Here is a 20998-nt window from a genome sequence, read left to right on the forward strand (position 1 = left end):
GCAAAGAATAGAGTATGTTATTCCACTTTTGGGAAAGTTAAAACTTAGGTGGTCAGAGAAGCTGGACTTTTTAAAGCTCTTTTAAGATATATATATCTATCTATCTTAGTTTAGTGTGTGTGTGTGTATATATATATATACACATCACTTACATAAGCAGCTACATTCCTTAAACTCTCAGTCATGGGTGCCTGAGGCCTTGATAATGCAAAGAGTAAATGATGGTGGATCTGACTGCCCACATTCATGCCATTCATTTCATTGTCTACAGAAAAAATGTCTAGAGGAGCAAAGTTGAGCAATTTATAGTGTTGATAAAAAATGTGAAATGGTGGAGCGTTATCCTTTCAGCAGATTTATAAAGAACGGTGACATTGCATGAATAAATCTTTTTTATAGACGTAAATAAGCATTTATTTATCATTTTTCCCATACAAGAAAAATAACCACCATACTTTAAGGACAAATCAACTGAAAAAATTCCTCTTCTATCAGAATGTTTTAATTACTGCATTACAAGCAATAGCTACAATGACTATGCACGACAAAGCTTTGTGTAGCAAACAGTGAGATAAGGCATTTTAATCCTAGGAAAATAAAACAGGTAGATAAGAAAAGGTGGCAGACCTGAAACTTGTTTCTTAACTCCTTTTTATTTTCCAAAAGTTCATACTCTGAGTCAAACTTGTCCTCTTAAACTGTCTGATTTTTGCAGGATACTGTATGTATGCACTGCTTAACAAACACTAGATTGTACTTTGTTTCACTTCTGTAATCCTGGTGTGAAATGGTAGCTTTTAATAGGCTTCTTCTCTGTGTACGGGATTGGATGGTCTGTCGATGATTGCATGAACATTTATAAAAATAAACACACCATTTGTATTTAATTATATTTTGCCAAGGCATCAAAGAGATTATTGTTTCAAATCCTACTAATATTTATAGTATGAATTCTGATATTTCCTCAAGCCTAAATTCTCTGCCTTAGAATTCAATTTCCTCGTTGGAGTATGGCTATTGTTTTTGATTTGGGTGGAGTGTTTAATGACATTGGTTCTAAAAAGAATGTATTTAAAGAGCCATTATCATATTAAAAATTATAGATGAAATCCTGACCCTAATAAAGTCAAGTAACTTCTTGATAGGGCCAGCTTTCCATCCTGTGCATTTCTAACGAGCTTTTTACCTTTTTTACGATAGCAAATGCAATCTGACTTTATGAGCATTTTTCTCTATGATTATTTTCTAGATATATGTGCATGCATGCGTGTGTGTGTACACATATAGTGCTTGCAGTTGGAGAAGTACTGGTTTGGGGTTGGTAGAATGTGTGTTGCTGTGTGAGTGTAGTAGGGGAATATTGGGTGGTACTCTGGAGACTGCAGGATGGGATATGGGGAGTTCAGTTAATGAGAAATGTTTGGGGGTTGGTGTTGTGTGAAAGGTGCTGCAATAAGGATTAAATGATGGAGAGTACTAGATCTGGGAAAACTCAGGAAAAAGGAGCTTCTGTGCTTTGTGGGAGCTGGAGGGTCCAAGAAGTCCCCCACATAAAAAACTCTTCATCATCCTTAATCTTCAATAGTATAGCTTTATGCAAAGAAAAAATTCAACAGGGACAGCTGCCAGAAGAGGAAGAGATGGGGGAAGCAATCTCCCCCCCTCCCTGCCCCCTTTATTTCCTTGAGACCACTTGCTGGGGAGTATTCTGATTTTTAAAATTTATTATTTTTAAATGAGAGGATTTCAGCCATTACTTCTCAGACCTTTCCTTACACCCACAGTGGAAGATGTGATTCTGGCCTTGTTTAGACTAGAAAAAAGGTGTGTTGTTAAGAATACATTAGCACATACTTGTTCATCTGAAGGGTCTATCATAAACAAGGCAGAGTATATTTTAATGTGGAGTTGGTTTAAAGCCTGTAGGATAGCTGAGACTTTTCAAACTTGTGGGAATAGACTAGCTACCGTGTTCCAACAATACACTTCTCAATGTCAGCCTAGACAAATGAGACGTAGTTGGTGGTGCTAGGCTGAAGTCAGGGTAGATTTGCACTATATAGACCGACTAAATAAGAGATGGATAACCTTTTGTAAACAGCAGGCTTTTTTCATCAGATGTAGTAAAGTATCAGAACTTCCTGCAGTCCCTTCACAGCATCTGATGAAGTAAGTCCATGGTTTACAATAGCTTATGCCATACATCTCTAATTTACTTAATCTATAAAGTGCAAATCTATCCTGCCTTTAGTCTAAACAAGGCGTCAAATGGTAACAGTGTTAACAGTTTTATCGGCCCCCCCAACATGTTGTTTGTTTAATATGAAGCTGTTTGTTTCTTTTTTCATTTTCCCCAGATTGTAAAATGAAAACCAATTATGTGAGTTTCTCGTTCAGGTTTTTAGTGTTGCAGCTAAGTTACAGAAACATGAGCAGAGTGATTATTCCTTTAAATGCAATGTGTCCTTTGGGATTTAAAAAATCAGGTCTTTCCTTGCTGGGTTTTGTAACTGTTTCATTACTCTTACAGCTCTTATGTGCCATATGTCTGGGTAGGTTTATTTTTTCTGAAAACAACTAAACAAACCACCTGTCCAAAGGAAACAGTAAATTAAACGATAGTTTAAGTGAAAGGTCTGATGGCTTTAAACAATTAGCAAAAAAAGAAAAAAACGGCAATTTGCTGACTGGCAGAATAACATGCTGACTTTTTACTTGCTCCTTAATATTGTGAAACAATTATAGGATCAGAAGGGGCTGGAAGGGACCTCAGGAGGTCATTCAGTTCAACCCCCTTCTCAAGTTAGAATTATCCAAACCAGGGCTGTTCAACAGGTAGCAGTCAGACCGTGAGGGGTTAAATTGTGGCCTGTGGACTCCTGCCCGGCTGCCACCCCCTCTTCACACCAGGATCTCCCCCCATTTTTGCTGCAAGCCGGGCAATACAGTACAGCCTGGGGAGCAAAGTGAGTCTGGCACTGCGTGGGCTCACTGAGTGTGGCAGGGGTGGCCATGCAGTGCTGGGGAGGGGGCACCTGCACAGCGTGCACGTGACCCAAGGAGCTCATGGCTTGTCCTCATGCAGCCGTCCTATGCCGGTGTGACCCACCGGGCGTTTGGACCTCCTGGGGACGCAGAAATTGGACAGCCCTGATCCAACCTACCCCACACATGGGTTTGTCTTAGTGCTAAAAAAGGCAGGGTGGAGATGCACTTTTATAAGCCTAACTAAATAAGATTACATGTGTACATGTACTATGTATGTGTGAATGTTTATATACATGGTGTGAATGTTTATATACATGTATGTACATGTAGGCATATGAGTGTGTGAATGTGTGTGTTTGCATGTGTGTAGATATATGTATGTATATACACACATGTATGTGTGAATGAGTGTGTATCTATGCACACGTCTGTGTGTGTGTGTGTGTCTGTGTGTAGCAAAAGATGCGTCTTCTGGAGTACATTTGGGTTCACGGACGCTTGCGCGCGCTCTCCCCCCCTCCTAGAGTCAGTCTACAAGGTGCACCCCAGCTCCGCTGCCTTCTGTCCGCCTCCAGGCGCAGCGGCGGACCGCCCGCCTCTCTTCCTGGTCCTAGAACCCGCCGGCGCCAGGGGGCGCACGCGCGGAGGCGGGAGGGGGCGACACGGACTGAAGAGGCCAGCGGCGCCGAGTCCTCCCCGGCCCCGCCCCCGGCCCAGGCCGAAGCCACCGCCCCGCCCCAGCCCCGCCCCGCGTGTGACGTAGGCAGGCGGGAGGCGGCGGCGGCGGCGGCAGTATGGCAGCGCCCATCCTGCCGGACACGGACAGGTACCGCCCTCCCCCCTCCCCGCAGCCCCCGGTGCGGCTGGGCATCGGCCTGCGCGTGGGCTAGTGCGGGCTGCCAGCCGTGTGCACGGGTGTGCCCCGGAGTGTGGGGTTTAGTATAGGCGGGTGCGTGTGTGTGGGGGTGAGTGTTTTTGGGGGTCAGTGCGGGTGTGTACACACGTGTGGGGAGTGTGTGTCTACACGTGGTTTTGTGGATCAGTGCGTGGGGAAGGTGTGTGCGTGAGTTTGGGGGTCAGTGCAGGGGCATGTGTGTGGGGAGTGTACATCTACACATAGTTTTGCAGCTCAATGTGTGGGGAGAGTGTGTGTGCACACGCGTGTGTGTGTTTGGGGCTCAGTGCAGGGGGAGGTGTGTGTGTGTACACACGTGTGGGGAGTGTGTGTCCACACGTTTTTGTGCCACAGTGTGTGGGGAGGCTGTGTGTACCTGTGTTTGGGGGTGGGTGCTGGCAGGGTGCTCGTGTGTGCATGTGTGTTCGGTTTTAGTGCAGGGAAGTGTGCATATATGTGTGTTTGCGGTTTGTGCAGTGGGGTGTGAGTAAACGTGTGCAGGTGGGTTTGTGTGTGTGCTCATGTGTTTGGAAGTTGGTACAAGGGTTACATGTGTGCACATGTGTGGGGGTGTCTGTGGGGGGGATGTGTGTAAACATGCGCTTGGGGTTTATGCATGTGGGGAGTGTGCGTGTACACAGGTGTTTAGAGGTTAGTATTGGTGGGTGCATGTGTGTACACCTGTGTGTTGTGGGTTAGTGTGGGGCAGTGTGTGTGGTATGTGTGTGCTTGTGGCTTCATACACGGGGGTGTATGTGCATTGGGGAGTGTATGTCTATTGGGGGGTTAGTGCAGGTGTGTGGGGGTGTATCTGTGCTCTGAACTCCACTTGGAGCTCAGTTCTGTTCCTGTTCTCATTGGGTTTTGCTTATCTGTGCTTGCACAGTAGTGCTGCACGCTTGTCCCCAGCCCCTTGAGAACAGACACCAGTTGTGCTTTTATGTGAGTGTATGCACACGTGCACATGTGTGTATAAAAAAGTGATAACTGAAAAAAATTTCCCGCCCCTCTCTCACTGCATGAAATCTATCTGGCTCTTACTCAGCAAGTTGTACCCCATGTTTCTTGCCTTGTGTAGTGTCAGAAAAGCAGTGTCGCTCATCAATGGGACAGACACAGGCAAGTTCCCTCGCCTGCTCTCTCGCATCCTCCAGAAGCTTCACCTCAAGGTGTGTAGAGCACAACTCTAGTATATGCTTAGCCCATTTGTTTTAAATAACCTTTCAGATTCTCTAGCATTCACACTGTCCCCATATCAAGGTATACTCTGTGTTTCTTGTCTTAAGATGCTGTGTGCTGATGTCTTTGCATTTCTCCTGACAGTTAAAATGCAAGTTGTTCCTGGGCAGAGAAGAAAAGCCCACCCCACATATAACAACGTGTTAAGTGTCAGCAGTTAGTATCGTGGTTCTGATGAAGGGAATACTGTGTGAGAAAAAAGCACATTTTTGTGATTTTTAAAACGCACGTGCAAGATAAACCCTAAAGATAAAGCACAATTTTGTATGTGTTGTCTAAGGGAATTGCTGGGCACAATGGGATCCTTTAGAGCTGGTATTTTTTATTGAGATGCAAGTATTACAAAGTGTAACTTGTGCCAAAAAATCCTATAAAACTTTAATTTGGATGTAGCTGCTATAACTTCAGGCAAGGTTGTGGGATGAGGGCCTTAGCAAATCATGCCAGTTTACTGACCTCTCTGTAACTTTGTTTGAAACGTCATGAATTTAACCCTCAAAATCTACCAATTTTTGGAGAAGCAATCATTAGAGAATGTGATATTGATTAGTTTTGTAGTATGGTATTTGCAGAAGCTCTTCTGAATTTTACACAAGATGTCAGGATGATTGTTACTGTTTCATTCCGTGTCACAGCGGTCACGCTATTTTTTTTATTTGACAAGTGTGTCAGCTTGTTTCTTCAATGTGTAAGAATTATGAAGCAAAGATGAACAATTCTGACCCTTTTCTCTTCCACCTTTGAAATACAATATGAAAGATTGTTGTCAAACAAGAGACATGAAAGCAGCAAATGGAATGTCAGTTTCAAATCACAATTTCATACTTGTGTGAACACAGAATTGTTAAAATTGAAGGGACTTTAAAAATCTGCCTCTGAGCTTTCTTCCTCCTGAAGAAATGTCACAGGGGCTAAGTACAGACAGTCAAAATGCCCGAGGCTGAATCAGTTCAATCTTTGCACATTAGTCTAAGTTGTGTAGATTGAACTGATAAGTGAGTGAACAGATGGTCACTCTTGATTGCAGAACCACAGGTATGTGCCTGCAGTGGCTCAGGCCAGAACCTGGGGGGCGCTAGAGTACTCCTCCCTGCTTAGTTGAACCAGACAGCTTGGGCCAAGGCTAACCTGCCTACCCTGTGAAGTGCAGGGGGAGGAGTTTGCAGGTGAGGTGCAAAGCATCCTGAGATGCTGGGGGATTTTGAGTTGACTTGAATCTAGAGGGGACCTGGGACATAAGTTCAGTAAGCCTAATCTAAATCATTTAAGTCTGATACTACATCCATCCAGGTTTTCTTAAACTGGTCTCAGCCATTCTGAAAGCAGTTTATGTGCACTGAACTTCTGTTGTGTCACAGATTTGAACCAGTTTCCAATCATTTATACCAGTTTGTGTAATTTCTGTCCCTAGCCAAGATGAAACTTTCAGTTTCCCTGGAATGCTCTTTTTGGAAGACCTTAGTCTTGTGCATAACTTGCTCTTGCATCTGTAAGCAAACACCATAAGATTCCAACATGTGGATTTTGGGGGCTTTCTGAGAAGTAAGATGCCTTCTCAGTCCTAACCTTCTGCCTGCCTTCTCTGGGGTTCTTAAGATCTTATAGATCCTGCCATTGTTTCACAGGTTTGCTAGATAGATTTGAGTGAATATGGGTTCAGCTTCCCCTGTCTCCTTGTTAACTTGCAGATAGGGAACATTATGAAACTTCCACAAACAGGTCTTTTTCCCTCAAGAAAGAAGGGTGGGGAGGTCAGACAATGCAGTAGGTTCTCTCCAAAGCTGCTTCTAGATTTATAGATGAGCATAAACACCATACGGTATTATTTCGTTTCTCTTTGCTTGAATCATGAAAATAGAATAAGTATATGGGTTTACTTTTGATTATATTTTGGCGCTGGTCAGGTTAACTTTCTAGCATTTACACATCTAAAATTTCTGCATTAGGAAATTTGAGGGAAATGTTTAAATCCAGAATTGCAAGTTTCTCCTGAAGTCCACAATTTTCTTTTGATCCTATGTTAGGTTTTGGACAAAAAAAAAGTAGGGGTGCACCAATAGGGATTTTGGGGGATGATCCCGATAGCCTGTTTTTAAAGAAGCATATTGGCTGATCAGTCTGATTTCTGATACAGCTGAGTCCAGCTGGTAAGTCTGTTGTGGTGGAAGGGGAAGAGGGAGGGAAGGGGCATGGGAGGGCAGATCAATGTCCCCCGCAGTGAGGGAGGGAGTGGGGCTGGGGCAGGTGCAGACGCTGCTCAGCTGGGTGGGGTGGGGTGTAAGACGGAGCCGCGGCTTGTCTGGGGGGGGTCCCGCTGCTGTGCACACCCTGGGAGGGCATGGTGAGGGTGTCCCCTGGATCTGCGTGGGGCAGGATTGTCAGGCTGTGTTTGCGCACTGGAGCTGGGACTGTGCTGGGCTCTTCTTGGTGGGGGCTGGGCTCGGGGCAGGTGGCGGGGGTGCTGGGAGGGGGCTATTGGGGGGGGCTGTAGCCACCCCAAATTTTGCTGTAACTCCCCCTCAACCCCCCCTCCCAGCACTGCTGCCACTTACTTGGCGAAGCCCCAGCTCTTTCCGGAGCGTGGATGGAGGTGGGGGTTCAGCTGGGGCTTCGCTGGGTGGGTGGTGGTGGTGCTGGGAGGAGGAGCTGAGCGAAATTTGCGGTTGTTGCAGCCCCCCCAGCTCCCTCCCAACACTGCTACCACCTGCTCCGAGCCCAGCCCCTGCTGAGAAGAGCCTGGTGCAGCTCCAGCTCCCGCCTGTCCGCCCTGCAGCTGTAGCCTACCCGCCCTGCTCTGCGCAGATCCGAGGGGCGCGTGCCTGCTCCGCTCCCCCCGGGCATTCCAAATGACCTGTGGCTCCATCCTGCACCCTGCCCCACACTGGCTGGGCAGCCCCTGCCCCAGCCCCTGCCCCACTTCCTCTCTCACTGCAGGGGGGCGTTGATCTTCCCCACCGCGCCTCTTCCCTCCCCTCTCCCCTTCCACCATAACAGATTTACTAGCTGCATGCAACTCTCCAAGCTGCCGAGCTGTGAGCCTCGCTGCTTGCATGCTGCGCTGCAGCTGCACACACGCACGGGCATTTATCCGCCAAATTATCAGCTGCATCAGGCCGATTTCTGATATAGCCTATTTTCTTTATATTGGTGCCAATTCGATATTGGACCAACGTATCGGTGCACTTCTAAAAAAAGTTATGGTACAAAAAGTGCTTATGGGAATATGGTAAAAATAGGCTTTACTCTATTTGACTTGAACTATTTGAATCTGTGATTGTGTACTTCACAGGGAGAGAAGGAAGAGTGGTAATTTGTTTAACAAGATTACTAGCACCATTTAATTGTAAGCTCGTTTTGACCACCAGTCCCATAGGCACATATTATATAGTCTTTTACAGTGTTTAATAAGGGTTGTGTGAAGCGGGCCCTATTTGATTCAGATTTGGCCCAAATCAGGGGTAGCAATTCTAGTCATTGATTTGGATCACTGTTCCCGATTCGATTTGGCCAAATCCAAATCTGAAGATTTGATGCTGATTCAGAGATTCTGCGATTTGGACACAGGCACAGCTTTAAATGTTTTTTCTATATGCCTTGAGGTAGCAGTGTAGCTTGTGAATGCTACAATCATGGGGCAGATGGAACATCCCACAGGAGTGTGTGTATGTGTGTGTGGAGGGGTGTCCTCCGTGTGCTTGGTGGCAAGCCCATAAGTGGACCGGAAGTACTTCTGGGCCACTTCCAGGTCCTCTAGGGAGCATACTGGGGGGGGCCCCTCTGCATCCCCTCGGCTCAGTGTTTGGCTGCAGAGCCAGGAGGCACCAGTCGCCAAGCCAGGAGGGCGCATGGGACTCCCCAGCGCATTTGCTTGAGGACCCGTAAATGGACTGGAAGTGCTTCTGGTCCACTTCCGGGTCTGCTGCTGAGTGTGTTGGGGACTGCCCTCCCCGCCATGCTCCTGGGGGACGCTCCATGCGCCCCAGCATCGCCACATTCACGAGCTGCCTGCTACCTGGAGGTGTGTAGAAAAAACATTTAAAGCTGCGTCTATGTTCGAATTGCCAAATCTTTCCAATTCGATTTGGAGAGATTAAAGGTTCCTCAAATTCGATTCGAATTTGGAGATTTGGTTACCCAATTGGGCCGAAACTCTGCCAAATTGAATCGGGGACTGAAGCTTCAGACAGTTTAATTTTCAACGTGTGTTTAGCATTGCTGATGCAATGATCAAACATTTAATGGGAAACATGTTTATTTTAATACATTTAGTGTTTTTGAATGTTGAAGCTTTCTACTGTAGATCAGACATGGCCTCCACGAGAAAAACTCAGCTTAACCTTGTTGTCCCCATTCTGATTTAGAAGGATCGCTCTAGGGATATGAAATTTTTCCCTTCTGTGATTCACTTACTGACTTTTTTTTCTTTTAAAACTGCTAAGAGGAGGGCTGTAGTGGTAGTTGTATATTGTTTTATTTGGTGAGGATATTAGCTCATTACCAGCTGGACAGAGTTGCTAACTTAGTTTCACTTAAATAATTGAACACGTCTCATGTTGTATAATAATTTTGATCTCTATTGACTGGAACTGGATTTGAATGAGTGAGCTGGAATTGAAAGATGGGTATCATAGTACAGTACAATCACATGAATCACTCAGTTGGCCTTTCTAAGATGTCTCACTCCAGGGCATGCTGAATCAGTGAAAATTTTAAATAAACTTCCCTGTATTAGAAGAAAATATACAACATTAAATGTCTCTTTCTTTTCTAAGTGCTAAAGATTCAACTATCATTTACATTTTTTTATGTTCTTGTTAGAAAGACAAGCAATTTGACTCTCTACGCTTTCTTATAATTAGATCATTTTGTTAAACTCTGCTGTGACAGGTCAATTGCTTTTTTTGTGTAGCTCTGCAGTTATTGGATTGCTAATTGCATTCAGTATGGTATTTGATGTCTAAACCATAGATTTATTGATTGTTATGTTGTAAAGGATGACAGTATCTATATTGTATTTAAACATGGTACATTACTTTACTAAGACTTTTCCATTCAGTGATCTTTAATAATACAGTATGTAGATGTTTGATTCTCCATATTGCTTTATGAATTGCCTATATTGGACATTTTATAATGTTTTTAAAAGAGCATAGACTGTTTTCCACAAGAGGGATGTCAGTATCCAAAGTGGAGGACCTGCACTATATTTTTGCCATCTTTGTGGTGCTGTTGTTTCTAGTGTAGCCAGTGTGCACCACACTCTTGACTTGTTTCATATTGTGTGTATATAGTATAATGTATTTCACATGTAGTAGATTAGTTTATGTAGTCAAAAGCTGTATGTGTGCTTACTAAGTGGTCATCATTGAAGTACGGGGAGAGAGAGTGTAATTTTGTGATCCCTTTTCTTCATAAAAAACTGATCAAAAGCCTGCTAACCCTCAAGGGAAGGCTGATGCTGACTCTAAAGGGCATTAGATTAAGCAGGGGTGTCCAACCTTTTTGAATGTGGGGCCGGATCATGAACTTTTTATCACCCAGTGGGCTGGTAAGCCATATTCAAAGACTTCACAGGAAGTGGTATCACATCAGGAAGCCATGTCACGTGACATCCAGCCTCCTCTTAAAGACCCCCAGGATAGGAGCCAGCACCACTTCTCTTAGAAGTTGGTTCCAGATCCTAGCCGCCCTGACCGCGAAGTAGCACCTTCTGATATCTAGCCTAAATCTGCCCTCTGCCAGCTTGTGACCATTATTCCTGGTCACTCTTGGTAGTGCTTGGGGGAACAGGGATTCCCCCAGTGCCTGCTGGTCCCCTCTGACTAGTTTGTAACAGGCCACTACATCCCCCCTCAGCCTTCTCTTGTGGAGGCTGAATAGGTTCAGGTCCCGTAGCCTTGCCTCGTAGGGCCTGCCCTACTTCCTCCGATTGTGCAAGTGGCCCTCCTCAGGACCCTTTCTATGTTGTCCACATCTCTCTTGAAGTGCGGTGCCCAGAACTGAACGCAGTACTCCAGCTGCGGCCTGACCAGTGTTGTGTAGAGGAGGAGGATCACCTCCTTGGACCTGCTTGAGATGCACCTGTGGATGCATGACAAGGTGCGGTTGGCCTTCCTGACTGCAGCCCCACACTTCCGGCCCATGTTCATCTTGACATCAGTGACGACTCCAAGATCCTTTTCTGCCTCTGTACTGACGAGAAGGGAGTTCCCCAGCCTGTAGGTATGGTGCTGATTGTTCCTCCCCAGGTGTATCACCTTGCACTTGTTGGTGTTGAATCCCATCCTTTTCTCATCTGCCCACTCCTGTAACCTGTCTAGGCCTGATTGTAGCCTGTTCCTCCCTTCTAGCATGCCCACATCCCCCCACATCTTATTGTCATCAGCAAGTTTGAACAGGGTGCTATTTACCCCCTTTTCCAAGTCACTGATGAAGATGTTGAACAGTGCGGGCCTGAGGACCGAGCCCTGCGGAACCCCGCTGCCCGCATCCCTTCAGGTTGAAAATGACTCGTCCACTACCACTCTCTGGGTGCGGCCCTCCAGCCAGTTAGCGACCCATTTGACTGTGTAGGTGTCGACATCACAGTCCCCCAGTTTTTTAATGAGAATGGAGTGAGTGACAGTGTCAAAGGGCTTCCTAAAGTCCAGGAGGACTATGTCTACTGCTACCCCTGCATCTAAGGATTTGGTGACCTGGTCGTAGAAGGCCACCAGGTTGGTCTGACAGGACCTGCCGCTAATGAACCCATGTTGGTTGCTCCTAAGCATAATCTCCCCTGCTGGCCCTTTGTAGACATGTGCCAGAATAATTCTCTCAGAAAGCTTGCCCAGGATCAAGGTAAGACTAACTGGCCTATAGTTTCCCGGGTCTTCCTTCCTCTCCTTTTTGAAGATGGGAACCACACTGACCCTCTTCCAGTCCTCTGGCACCACACCAGAGCACCATGACTGCTTGTAAAGCCATGCCAGGGGTCCTGCAAAGACCTCAGCCAATTCCCTCAGTACTCGAGGGTGGAAATCGTCCGGACCAGCTGATTTGAATACGTCCAGTCCCTCCAGAAGTTCCCTAACTAGTTCCTCACTAACCCTCAGTCTAGGTGCACCTCCACTGGAGTCAAAGGGGGGCCGACAGGGGGAGTGGCTGTTCCGGTCCCTGCTCAGGAAAATGGAGGCAAAGGAATCGTTAAATAGGTTAGCTTTGTCGTCTGGTGTGGTGACCAAATTTCCTAGCGTGTCCTGCAGGGGCCCCACGTTACCCGGAACCTTCTTTTTGCTCCCTATGTATTTAAAAAAGACTTCTTGTTGTCCTACATCCAGGAAGTGAGTCCCAGTTCCATCTCTGTCTTGGCCTTCCTGACTGCCCCCCTGCATCCCTGAGCAACCGCAGTATAACCGCAGGGGCCTCCCTGGTGATGGCCCCTCCCTTCCATTGGGTGTGCGCCTCCTTTTTAGCTAGGAGACATTCCCGGGTGCTTTTGGTAAGCCATGGGGGCTTTTGTGCCCTCCTGCCCCCTTTGATCCGTGCTGGGATTACTTCCCTTTGGGCACCTGGCTCCCCTCCCCTCCAGGACCTCAGTGCCTCCCCGACTATTCTCCTTAGCTCATTGAAGTCCGCCCTCCTGAAATCTAGGGCTGCTGCCTTGCTGCAGGCCTTTGTCACCTTGCACTGGATGGTGAATTCCAGGAGGCAATGATTGCTGTCGCCCAAGTGGTCGAGCACTCGCAACCCCCTCACCAGGTCATCACCCATGGCCAGCACCAGGTCCAGCAAGGCATCCCCCCTGGTGGGGCTGTGCACCTCCTGGGTTAGTTGGAGGTCCTGCATTCTGGCTAGAAACCTACGTGCGCGGTCAGACCTGGCTGACTGCTCTTCCCAGCAGACGTCTGGAAAGTTCAGGTCACATCCTTTGACTTAACTACCTCCGTGAGCTGACTTAAGAATTCCTGGTCTAGCTCTTCCCCTTGGTTGGGTGGTCTATAGTAGACCCCCACCGTTAAATTTCTTTCCCTTTGACTGCCTTGTATTCTAACCCAGAGCACTTCAGAGTGCCCCTACTCTGATTCTTTGCTAATTGACGAGGATGTGTATTCCTTCTTAATGTAGAGCGCCACGCCCCCACCTTTCCTCCTTGTCCTGTCCCTCCTGTACAGCCTATAGCCCTTAATATTCACCGCCCAGTCATGCGTTGGGTCCCACCACATTTCAGTGAGCCCCATTATGTTTGGGTTGGTGTCAGCTAGCAGGAGGGTAAATTCCTTTTGCTTGTTTCCCATAGTACAAGCATTTGTGTAGAGTCATTCGAGGCCTCCTGTGGATGTGTGCCCTGGCCCCCTACTTTCAGCATTACCCTGGCCCCTGTTGCTTACCTGTGTATATGTTCTGCTCATCGGCCTAGGCTGGGCTGTACTTGTGGGTGTTGCTTGGTTTGGCAGTCCAAGCCTTCCTCTGCCCTCATCTTCCCCTTCCCCCGGGGTTTAAAGCCTGCCGGAGGAGATCTGCCAACCTAGAAGAAAACACATGCTTGCCTTTAAGGGAAAGGTGGTGCCCATCCCATCTGAACATGTCTCTTGTCGTGATGTGTGGGTCGTTGTCGAGGAAGCCAAAGTCCGCCCTGGGACACCGTTCCCGAAGCCGCCAGTTGGTCTCCGTGATGCACGTTGCATGCCGTCTTCCACGTCCGCTCACTGGTAGGATAGAAGAGAAGACCACCTGTGTGCCTGTCTCCTTCAGCACGCCCCCCAGAGCGTGGTAGTCCGCCATCAGGAGATCAGGGCTTCTCCTGGCCGCATCATTAGTACCCACATGGATTAGGATCATGGGGTAGTAGTCGGTGGGCTGGATCATGGCCTGGATCATCCCCTTCATGTTCTGAATCTTTGCTCCCAGTAGGCAGTAGACTTCACGTGTCGGTGTCCTGGTGACAGATGGGGCCCTCTGTACCTCTCAGGATGGAGTTGCCTATGACGATCACTCGACGCTTTTTCCTCCTGAACTGCTTAGCTCCTTTGGCCTGCTTGGATCGTGGACAGCGTGGAGTTGCCTCCTCTCCAGTTGCCTCCTCTCCTTCCTTCTCCTCCAGAGTTGCCAGGACCTTGTACCTGTTCTCCAGCTGGACTGGAGGAACTGGTACTGCTGTGTGACGAGCAGCCCTGGTGCTGGAGGTGACCGTCTGCCACTCTGCAGTGGAGTGCACTTCCCGAGGTGCTTGTCCTTTGGGTGTGTGGCCCTGCAGGGAAAGGAAATAGCTGTCTATTTCTTCCTCCGCCTCCCTGATTCCCCTCAGCCTGCTAACCTCCTCCTGGAGCTCCCTCACCTGCGCCTACAGGGCCCTAAGGCAGGCGCCTGCAGGACAGGTGTGGGAGTCCCCAATCCCTGCCCCCCCGGGCCTTGCTGGGCAACCCCCACAGGCCAGGGGTGGGGGGAAGCCAGCCTCCCCATGGGCTCTGTCTGGGTGGAGGCCTCAGACAAGCCCCGGGAAGGCTGCGTGTCCCGGGCAGCGGCCCTGGCAGCACTCTGTGTCGAAACCATCTTAGGAGTTGCTGCTTGTTTCTGGCTTAGTGCAGTGCCTTTGCCCTGCACTATCAGGAGTCTCCCCCCTGGCCCTTTCTGCTCACCCGCCGGTGCGAATGCTGATGTAAACGCCAGCGTGCTCTTACTGAGCGTGCTTGTTTGTGCACTCTGTTCACGTGGCTTGGGAGCACGGCTCCCTACTGGCTCAGTTAAGAGGGATCTGGGGGGCTACCCCTCTGGATCTGGCTCAGCTGCGTCTGGTCCCTCTGCCCACTTACCTTAGGGGATCAGCTGCTGCTGCCTCCACTGCTGGCTCCGCTGCTGCTGCATCCAACTCTGCTTCGGGTCAAGTAAGGGGGCACACGTGTGCGGGACAAGTGTGCCTGGATCCCTCCTCTCCTTCCTGCTCCTGAGTGACGTTCGACACCAGTGAAGTTGCAGGAAGTGACAATGAAATGGGTCTGGAAATGTGGATTAAAATCCAAAATAAAAACAATATAAAAGCAAGAATGAAATAATACCAAACACTTGACTAAAATAAACACTTTCGCTTTTCAATGAATGAAAGAAGCATAATGCAAGTCAACAGATCAAACATGGAAAAGACATCAGCCAGAGTGGGAACTAATCAAAGCAACAAAAATGGGCATTTTTGAGAATAATCTTTAAGAAGATTTACTTTTATTGAATTAATAACAAGTTATGACTAAAGGTTACATAAAACCCTGGTTTTAAATGTTGACCATAATTTAAATAGCAACATCAGAAGGGCTTGTCAGCATCATCCAGTCTTAAAATAAATTGCCGTTTTCTACACAGAGATTGATGACAACATGAAACTTGACCTCCAGGGAAGTCCATCCAAAGATAAAAAATATTTTTTCCATCAAAACTGCAGTAAAGTAGACAAGCTGTTTCCAAACTGACTTTTTAGAAAATATCGATCACAGCAGTTATATTTCTGTTACTTCCAGGAAGATCTTTCTTTACTAATGAAGAAGGAGAAACAATTAAAACTGTTTGAGCCGTTAATCCAGCAGGGGAAGGAGAATACGTCCTTGTTCTGCCATTTTGACAAGTCCCTTGTTGGAACACTAAAACCCCCTTCCTGAAACTCCAAGTTGCTCATTTATTGAGAGAATCCAGTTCTTGGCAGGACCAACCCTGATAACTGCCAACAAATTAATCAAATCTTATTAGATACGGTGGGAGACTAATCTATTTACAAACAACCATAGTCTACCTACATAAAAAGCACGAAGTTAACACATGAGCAAAGTACCACATTTACTGTCAGATATACAAAGTAGAAAAAATATAAAATGAGTGTTCTGTGCTAGGCATTTTGAATACCTTCCCCCCCCCAAAAAAGAAAAGACAAGTCTCTAGGTAGGAACATAAGGTAGTTTTAGAAATGTAATTCTAAATATCTCTACTTCTATATGGTTGGATTTCTTCAACCTTAATTCTAACCCACTCCTTTAACCTACATCTTGAATTCTGATTTCAACCAAAGGTATCAAAATTATCAAAATACTGAAATCTAGTTAGGCTTTTAGTTTCTGCTTTCCGTTGTGCACAGACTCCAGGAGTTGCAATGAATTATGTTCAGCTTGTATGGGAAAAGGATAAAGTTAAATATCTTAGCCCTTTATAATCAGCTCTAGTATTTGTCTAAAATCTCCTGGATTTATTCCACAAAATAGGGCTGTACACTTAGCCCCCACAAGTTTTAATTCAAGATGTTCTTCTGTTTCTTGCCTGACTAAAAATGTCCTCATCTTTGATTAAAAATCCCTGTGCTGCAGTCTTCATCAGAAAATATACTGCTACCTTAGCAAGCACTGGGGAATTTGGGACCTTGCTCTGCTTATTTGAACGAGGATAAGATAAAGGTAAGGAGAAAACCCTCTCTGTTTTCCCTGAATGTCATCTATTTGAAGACTTGCAGAAGAACCCTCAACAGCTTAACTCCTGCACAGAAAAAAAAAGGCATGAGCAATTCCTCTTAAAGCCTATATTTGCTCACTTTGCTAGGAATGACCAAGCCTTTGCCTTCTATTTCATTTGTTGTTTTGTTTTTTGGGGTTTTTTTACAATGGTGAATTCACAGTGAAGTCCAAAATGGTGAGACACCGCCTCAAACTGAAAGCAAACTTTGTGTCCTGTCAGTCATATATCATAATTTTAAATTTTTCTGCATTGAATGGTGCTACTGCTGCTTTTCTTATGGATCTACCCCTACAATACCTCCATGCGAGGGAAAGCACTCCCTAGGCATCCAGACAGGAAACTTACTAACACTAACTCTTCTCTAGTACACATGCATATACAAGCTGTCTACCAGCACCTACAGCAGAGTCAGATTTAAAAGGGAAAAAAAAGAGGAGGCTGAAAACTTGGGATAAGACCAGAACTGCCCGGAGAGGCAGAACCTTCTGTTGACACCGGCAGACATATGGGGAGGGAGTGCGGGGGGCCTTTATTTTCAGTTTTGTGGAGAATCCACCCGAGAGGTCTGGGCTCATTTAATATACAAAGACCTGCAGCACATCTTCCTGGAGGAGAGAGCAGGGCAATGAAGGGTTTAGGGAAAAAAAAAAAAAGGGGTCCCAGGGGAGCGCCCCTCCCAGCATCTTAAACACTTCTTCGGTTTTCTGCTTGTGGCGGAAACTTTGCAGATGTTGAGCCAAGAACACCTGTGGTCTTGAACCCATTGCTCTGCCTGAACTGCCAAGAAGGTGGCTGGATGTAGAGCATCTCTGGGCTGGTCTCCTCCTGCCTCCTGTCCAGCCGGCTCCAGCAACCATGCGCCCTGCAGCCCCGGCCCGGCCCTGAGGTGCCCCCAGCTTTGCGTGGGGCGTTACCCAGTACTTCAGTCCACCACACACGCGGGCAGGGCGTGGGCCATGCTGCAGCTCCCCTGGCTGTGTGCTGGGGGCAAGGGGCGGAGCCAGAGGAGAAGTTGCAGGCGCTGTCCCCAGCTCGTACAGTCAGGCGCAGCTGGGGCAGCCCCGCACCATGCAGCCCTCAGTGCAGTGGTGGCGGGACGCGGCTCACATGATAAGCCCAGCGCTGTGGAGGAAAGCAGCTCCCCCTTCCTTGCTGCTGGCTGGGTCCCATGGGCCGGCCCTGCCTGCCTCGACTTGCTGCCACCCCGCTGCCGCTCTGGAGCATGGAGCAGGCACCAGGACTCCTTGCCTGTCCCGAGTGAGGGACCTCGGGCCAGAGAAAATGGCTTGGTGGGCTACATGGTGACCCATGGGCTGTATGTTGGACAAGGCTGGATTAAGTCCTTGTTGTCCTGATAATATTTTTCCACTAGACAGTTATCTTTTTGCTCCCATTTAACACCCCCCACACCCAAAAAAACCCCCCACTCATTGAAGTTAGAAGTAAATCTGTATTTTGAAAAATTCTGGATGGTAGATTGAATGCCAGAAATAAACCCATTTTTATATTTTAGGCTGAGAACAACTTTAGTGAAGAGGAGGAAGAAAAACTTCAAGCTGCTTTTTCACTGGAGAAGCAAGATCTTCATCTGATCCTTGAAACAATATCATTTATTCTGGAGCAGGTACCATTTTTATCTGTATAAATTAAGTATTTGAAATGTACTGTTTGTTGATAGAAATATAAATACAGGGAAAGTTAAAGTAGATGTCCTGAAAACTTACATCTTAAACATGCTATTTTTTATTGAAGGCTGTATTCTATTTCTTTTAGTAGCACTGAATATTAACTGACTCAAGCACTTGTGCAGTGATGCTCTACATCAGGGATGGGGAATGTCAGGCCCGCGGGCTGGATCTGGTTGGCCGGGTACTCTCTTTCCCAGCTGCGTTTGCCTGCATAGCTTGTACTGGTCTCTATGGAAATCTGAGCCTCAGCCACACTGGCAGCGCACACAGCAGAGCAGTGCAGGGGGCTGCCCCAGAGCCAGGGCAGAGTCAGGATTTATAGCCTGCATGCTTCGGGCTGGGGCATGCATGCAGGGGGTCGTGGCTCTACCCCGGCTCCACACAGGCTGTCACTGCTGCACAGAGCCAGGGCAGAGCCACAATCCCCTGCCCGGAGCGTGCAGGCTATAGATCGCGGCTCTGCCCTGGCTCCAGAACAAACTGCCCCTATCGCAATATCTCAGCAGCTCCAAGGCAGCCCCTTGCCCTGCTCTGCCGCACACGCTGTTGGTATACCTGAGGCTCGGGTCTCCATGGAGACTGGCACAAGCCATGTGGGCGGGGGTGACTGGGAAATGGAGTCCCTGGCCAACAAGTGGCCCGGAGGTTGCCCATCCCTGCCCTACATGATGTGAATACTGGTGGTCTTTTTGTACCCTGCGCTTATCAACAAATCTCTAAAGATCATAATCTGATTCTGTTGCTTACAGTTTATCGGATTGCCTTGATTTTTTTTTTTTTTAAGTACATAGTTTTGCAAGATTTGCAGTTACTCTGCAATACCTCTATTACAATACTTACCCTTTTCTTAAGGGGGAATACTCCTGTGAAAGTTGATGGCACTATTTATATAGTAAGAACTTGAAGGATGAGCTCATACACTTCGCTTAATTTTTCTTGCAAAGTTATTCTAATTTAGTTCTGATATTTTAATTTTTCTCTGAAGTGGTTAATATTTAGTTTTTGCTGTAGAAAATATGCATATATTTTGTCAAACAGATTCTTTAGAAATGCTTCTGTGATGCACTAGGTTTTACCTAGTGCAGCACAGAAATGAATACAAAATTTTAGGAAAAGAACTTGGGGTAGGGGGAAGAGTGTAGGATTTTGGCTTCTGTTGGGAAAGTGAAGTGATGAGAAGCGTATACTAAACCAAAAAGAACAGAACACTTATTTTCATTTGTATAGGAATATAGGGTAGATATGAGTTTTGCTTTGCTGAATAATAGCTGTGTAAATAGACTAGCTTTAAAAATGTAATTGGATAATGGTTAATTTTCTTTTGTTGTAACAAAGGTGAGTTCTTCTTCATTTTCCAGTTAAATAAACCCTGAGAAAAGCAGTCTTATTTAAAAATTTTTTTTAAAGCAGGCATGTAACTTTAAGTACATGCCAAAATGCTTTCTTGAATCAGATTTGTATATAGTAATGCAGTTTTACTTTATCATTTGAGTGATTGTGCATGTATATTTTTCTGTAGACATATGTCCAGTACTCTGCAGCTGGAGTCTTGGTAGCAGAAACACTATGCATGTGTCTTGCTCTCTACTGAGGAAATAAAAAGTGCATGACCACATAACTCCCTTTCATTTTTTTTCTACTCCTACCTATGGAGTAAGAGATTTCTGTTTCCCTTCAGTAAACAGTTTTCTCTTAGAGATAAATATTTTCCTAGCTTTCCTGAGGGAATTCTTCCTGATTTCCTAGAGTACCTGGGTTGTAATTATGCAGAAGTTAGCAGGTTTCAAGTGCATGCCTCCTGCAGAGCTCTTATGCTTGCTAACATCAAGTTGTTTGTTTTGTTTAACCAAGGGACACTTGAAGGATAAGTGTTCAATTTTCTAATCCTCCTTATCATGTATTAGACAATGTAGAGAAATTTGCTTGAGGGAAAGCATATTATTAAAAAAAGCTTTGGGTTCCTTTCATTGTACCCTGGTTATTCAGCTGCTGAAAGAGCTGAAAGATCCTACTCAAAGATTCCCCCTCTAATGCCATGTGGAAAAGAGGTTTCTCTTTCCTTCTTCAGCTCAGGCCACATGCATGGTGTGCAAGTCTAAATTGAAACTTCCCAAACTTCTCCATAAAGACTCACTTTACAAACAACCATTATAAATCTTCGATCATTGAACTGAGATTACAGTGAAGAAACACTGCTTCTGTGCACTGATTGAGGAGCTGCTGTCAACTCCTGAATTGATATAGTAGGTCTTGTTGAGATTAGCATCATGCAGGTACTCCTCACTTAACGTTGTCCCGGTTAATGTTGTTTTGTTATTACATCACTGATCTGTCAGAGAACTCATTTAAAGTCACGCAGTGTACGTTATAATGTTATTTGGCTGCTGCCTGCTAGTAGGTAACTACTTTGTGACATAATTGCATTTGTTTAACATCATTTTACTTAAAGTTGCATTTTTTCAGAATGTAACTACGACATTGAGCGAGGAGTAGCTATATTCTTCTTTCTCTTGGATACCCTTCACCTCTGGTGCTGACAGCTGCAGCTCAGTTGAAACTGACAGTTTCAGTACCTGTTATTTCTGGGCCTCTTTCTTCAACTGAAGAAGCCCTTTGAATTAATACATATTAAATATAATATATCACAAGTTAATATATTGGGAAAATAACATATATCTTTTTTTTGCTTGAGCATTTATTAGTGGATAGCAATCTGCTCTAC

At 46.2% G+C, this 20998-nt stretch overlaps 1 protein-coding gene across 3 annotated transcripts in view; it reads left to right on the top strand.

Annotated features, from left to right (window-relative positions):
• The first annotated feature begins 3684 nt into the window (after positions 1-3684).
• Positions 3685-20998, top strand: part of COMMD10 (COMM domain containing 10) — a 207789-nt gene continuing 190475 nt past the window's right edge. For 2 of the 3 annotated variants that reach the window (XR_016441230.1, XM_090038419.1), the window contains exons 1-3: positions 3685-3814; positions 4962-5052; positions 18102-18212. Coding sequence is in view for 2 of the 3 variants with exons in the window: in XM_090038419.1 (XP_089894545.1) it covers positions 3783-3814; positions 4962-5052; positions 18102-18212 (234 nt within the window). In the remaining variant the exon portion in view is untranslated. The remainder of the gene's footprint in view (positions 3815-4961; positions 5053-18101; positions 18213-20998) is intronic. The other variant, XM_090038418.1, reaches the window with a different exon arrangement.

This window comes from Crocodylus siamensis, chromosome 3 (genome assembly GCF_052110815.1).
Source record: "Crocodylus siamensis isolate JL-2025a chromosome 3, ASM5211081v1, whole genome shotgun sequence".
Taxonomy (NCBI): domain Eukaryota; kingdom Metazoa; phylum Chordata; order Crocodylia; family Crocodylidae; genus Crocodylus; species Crocodylus siamensis.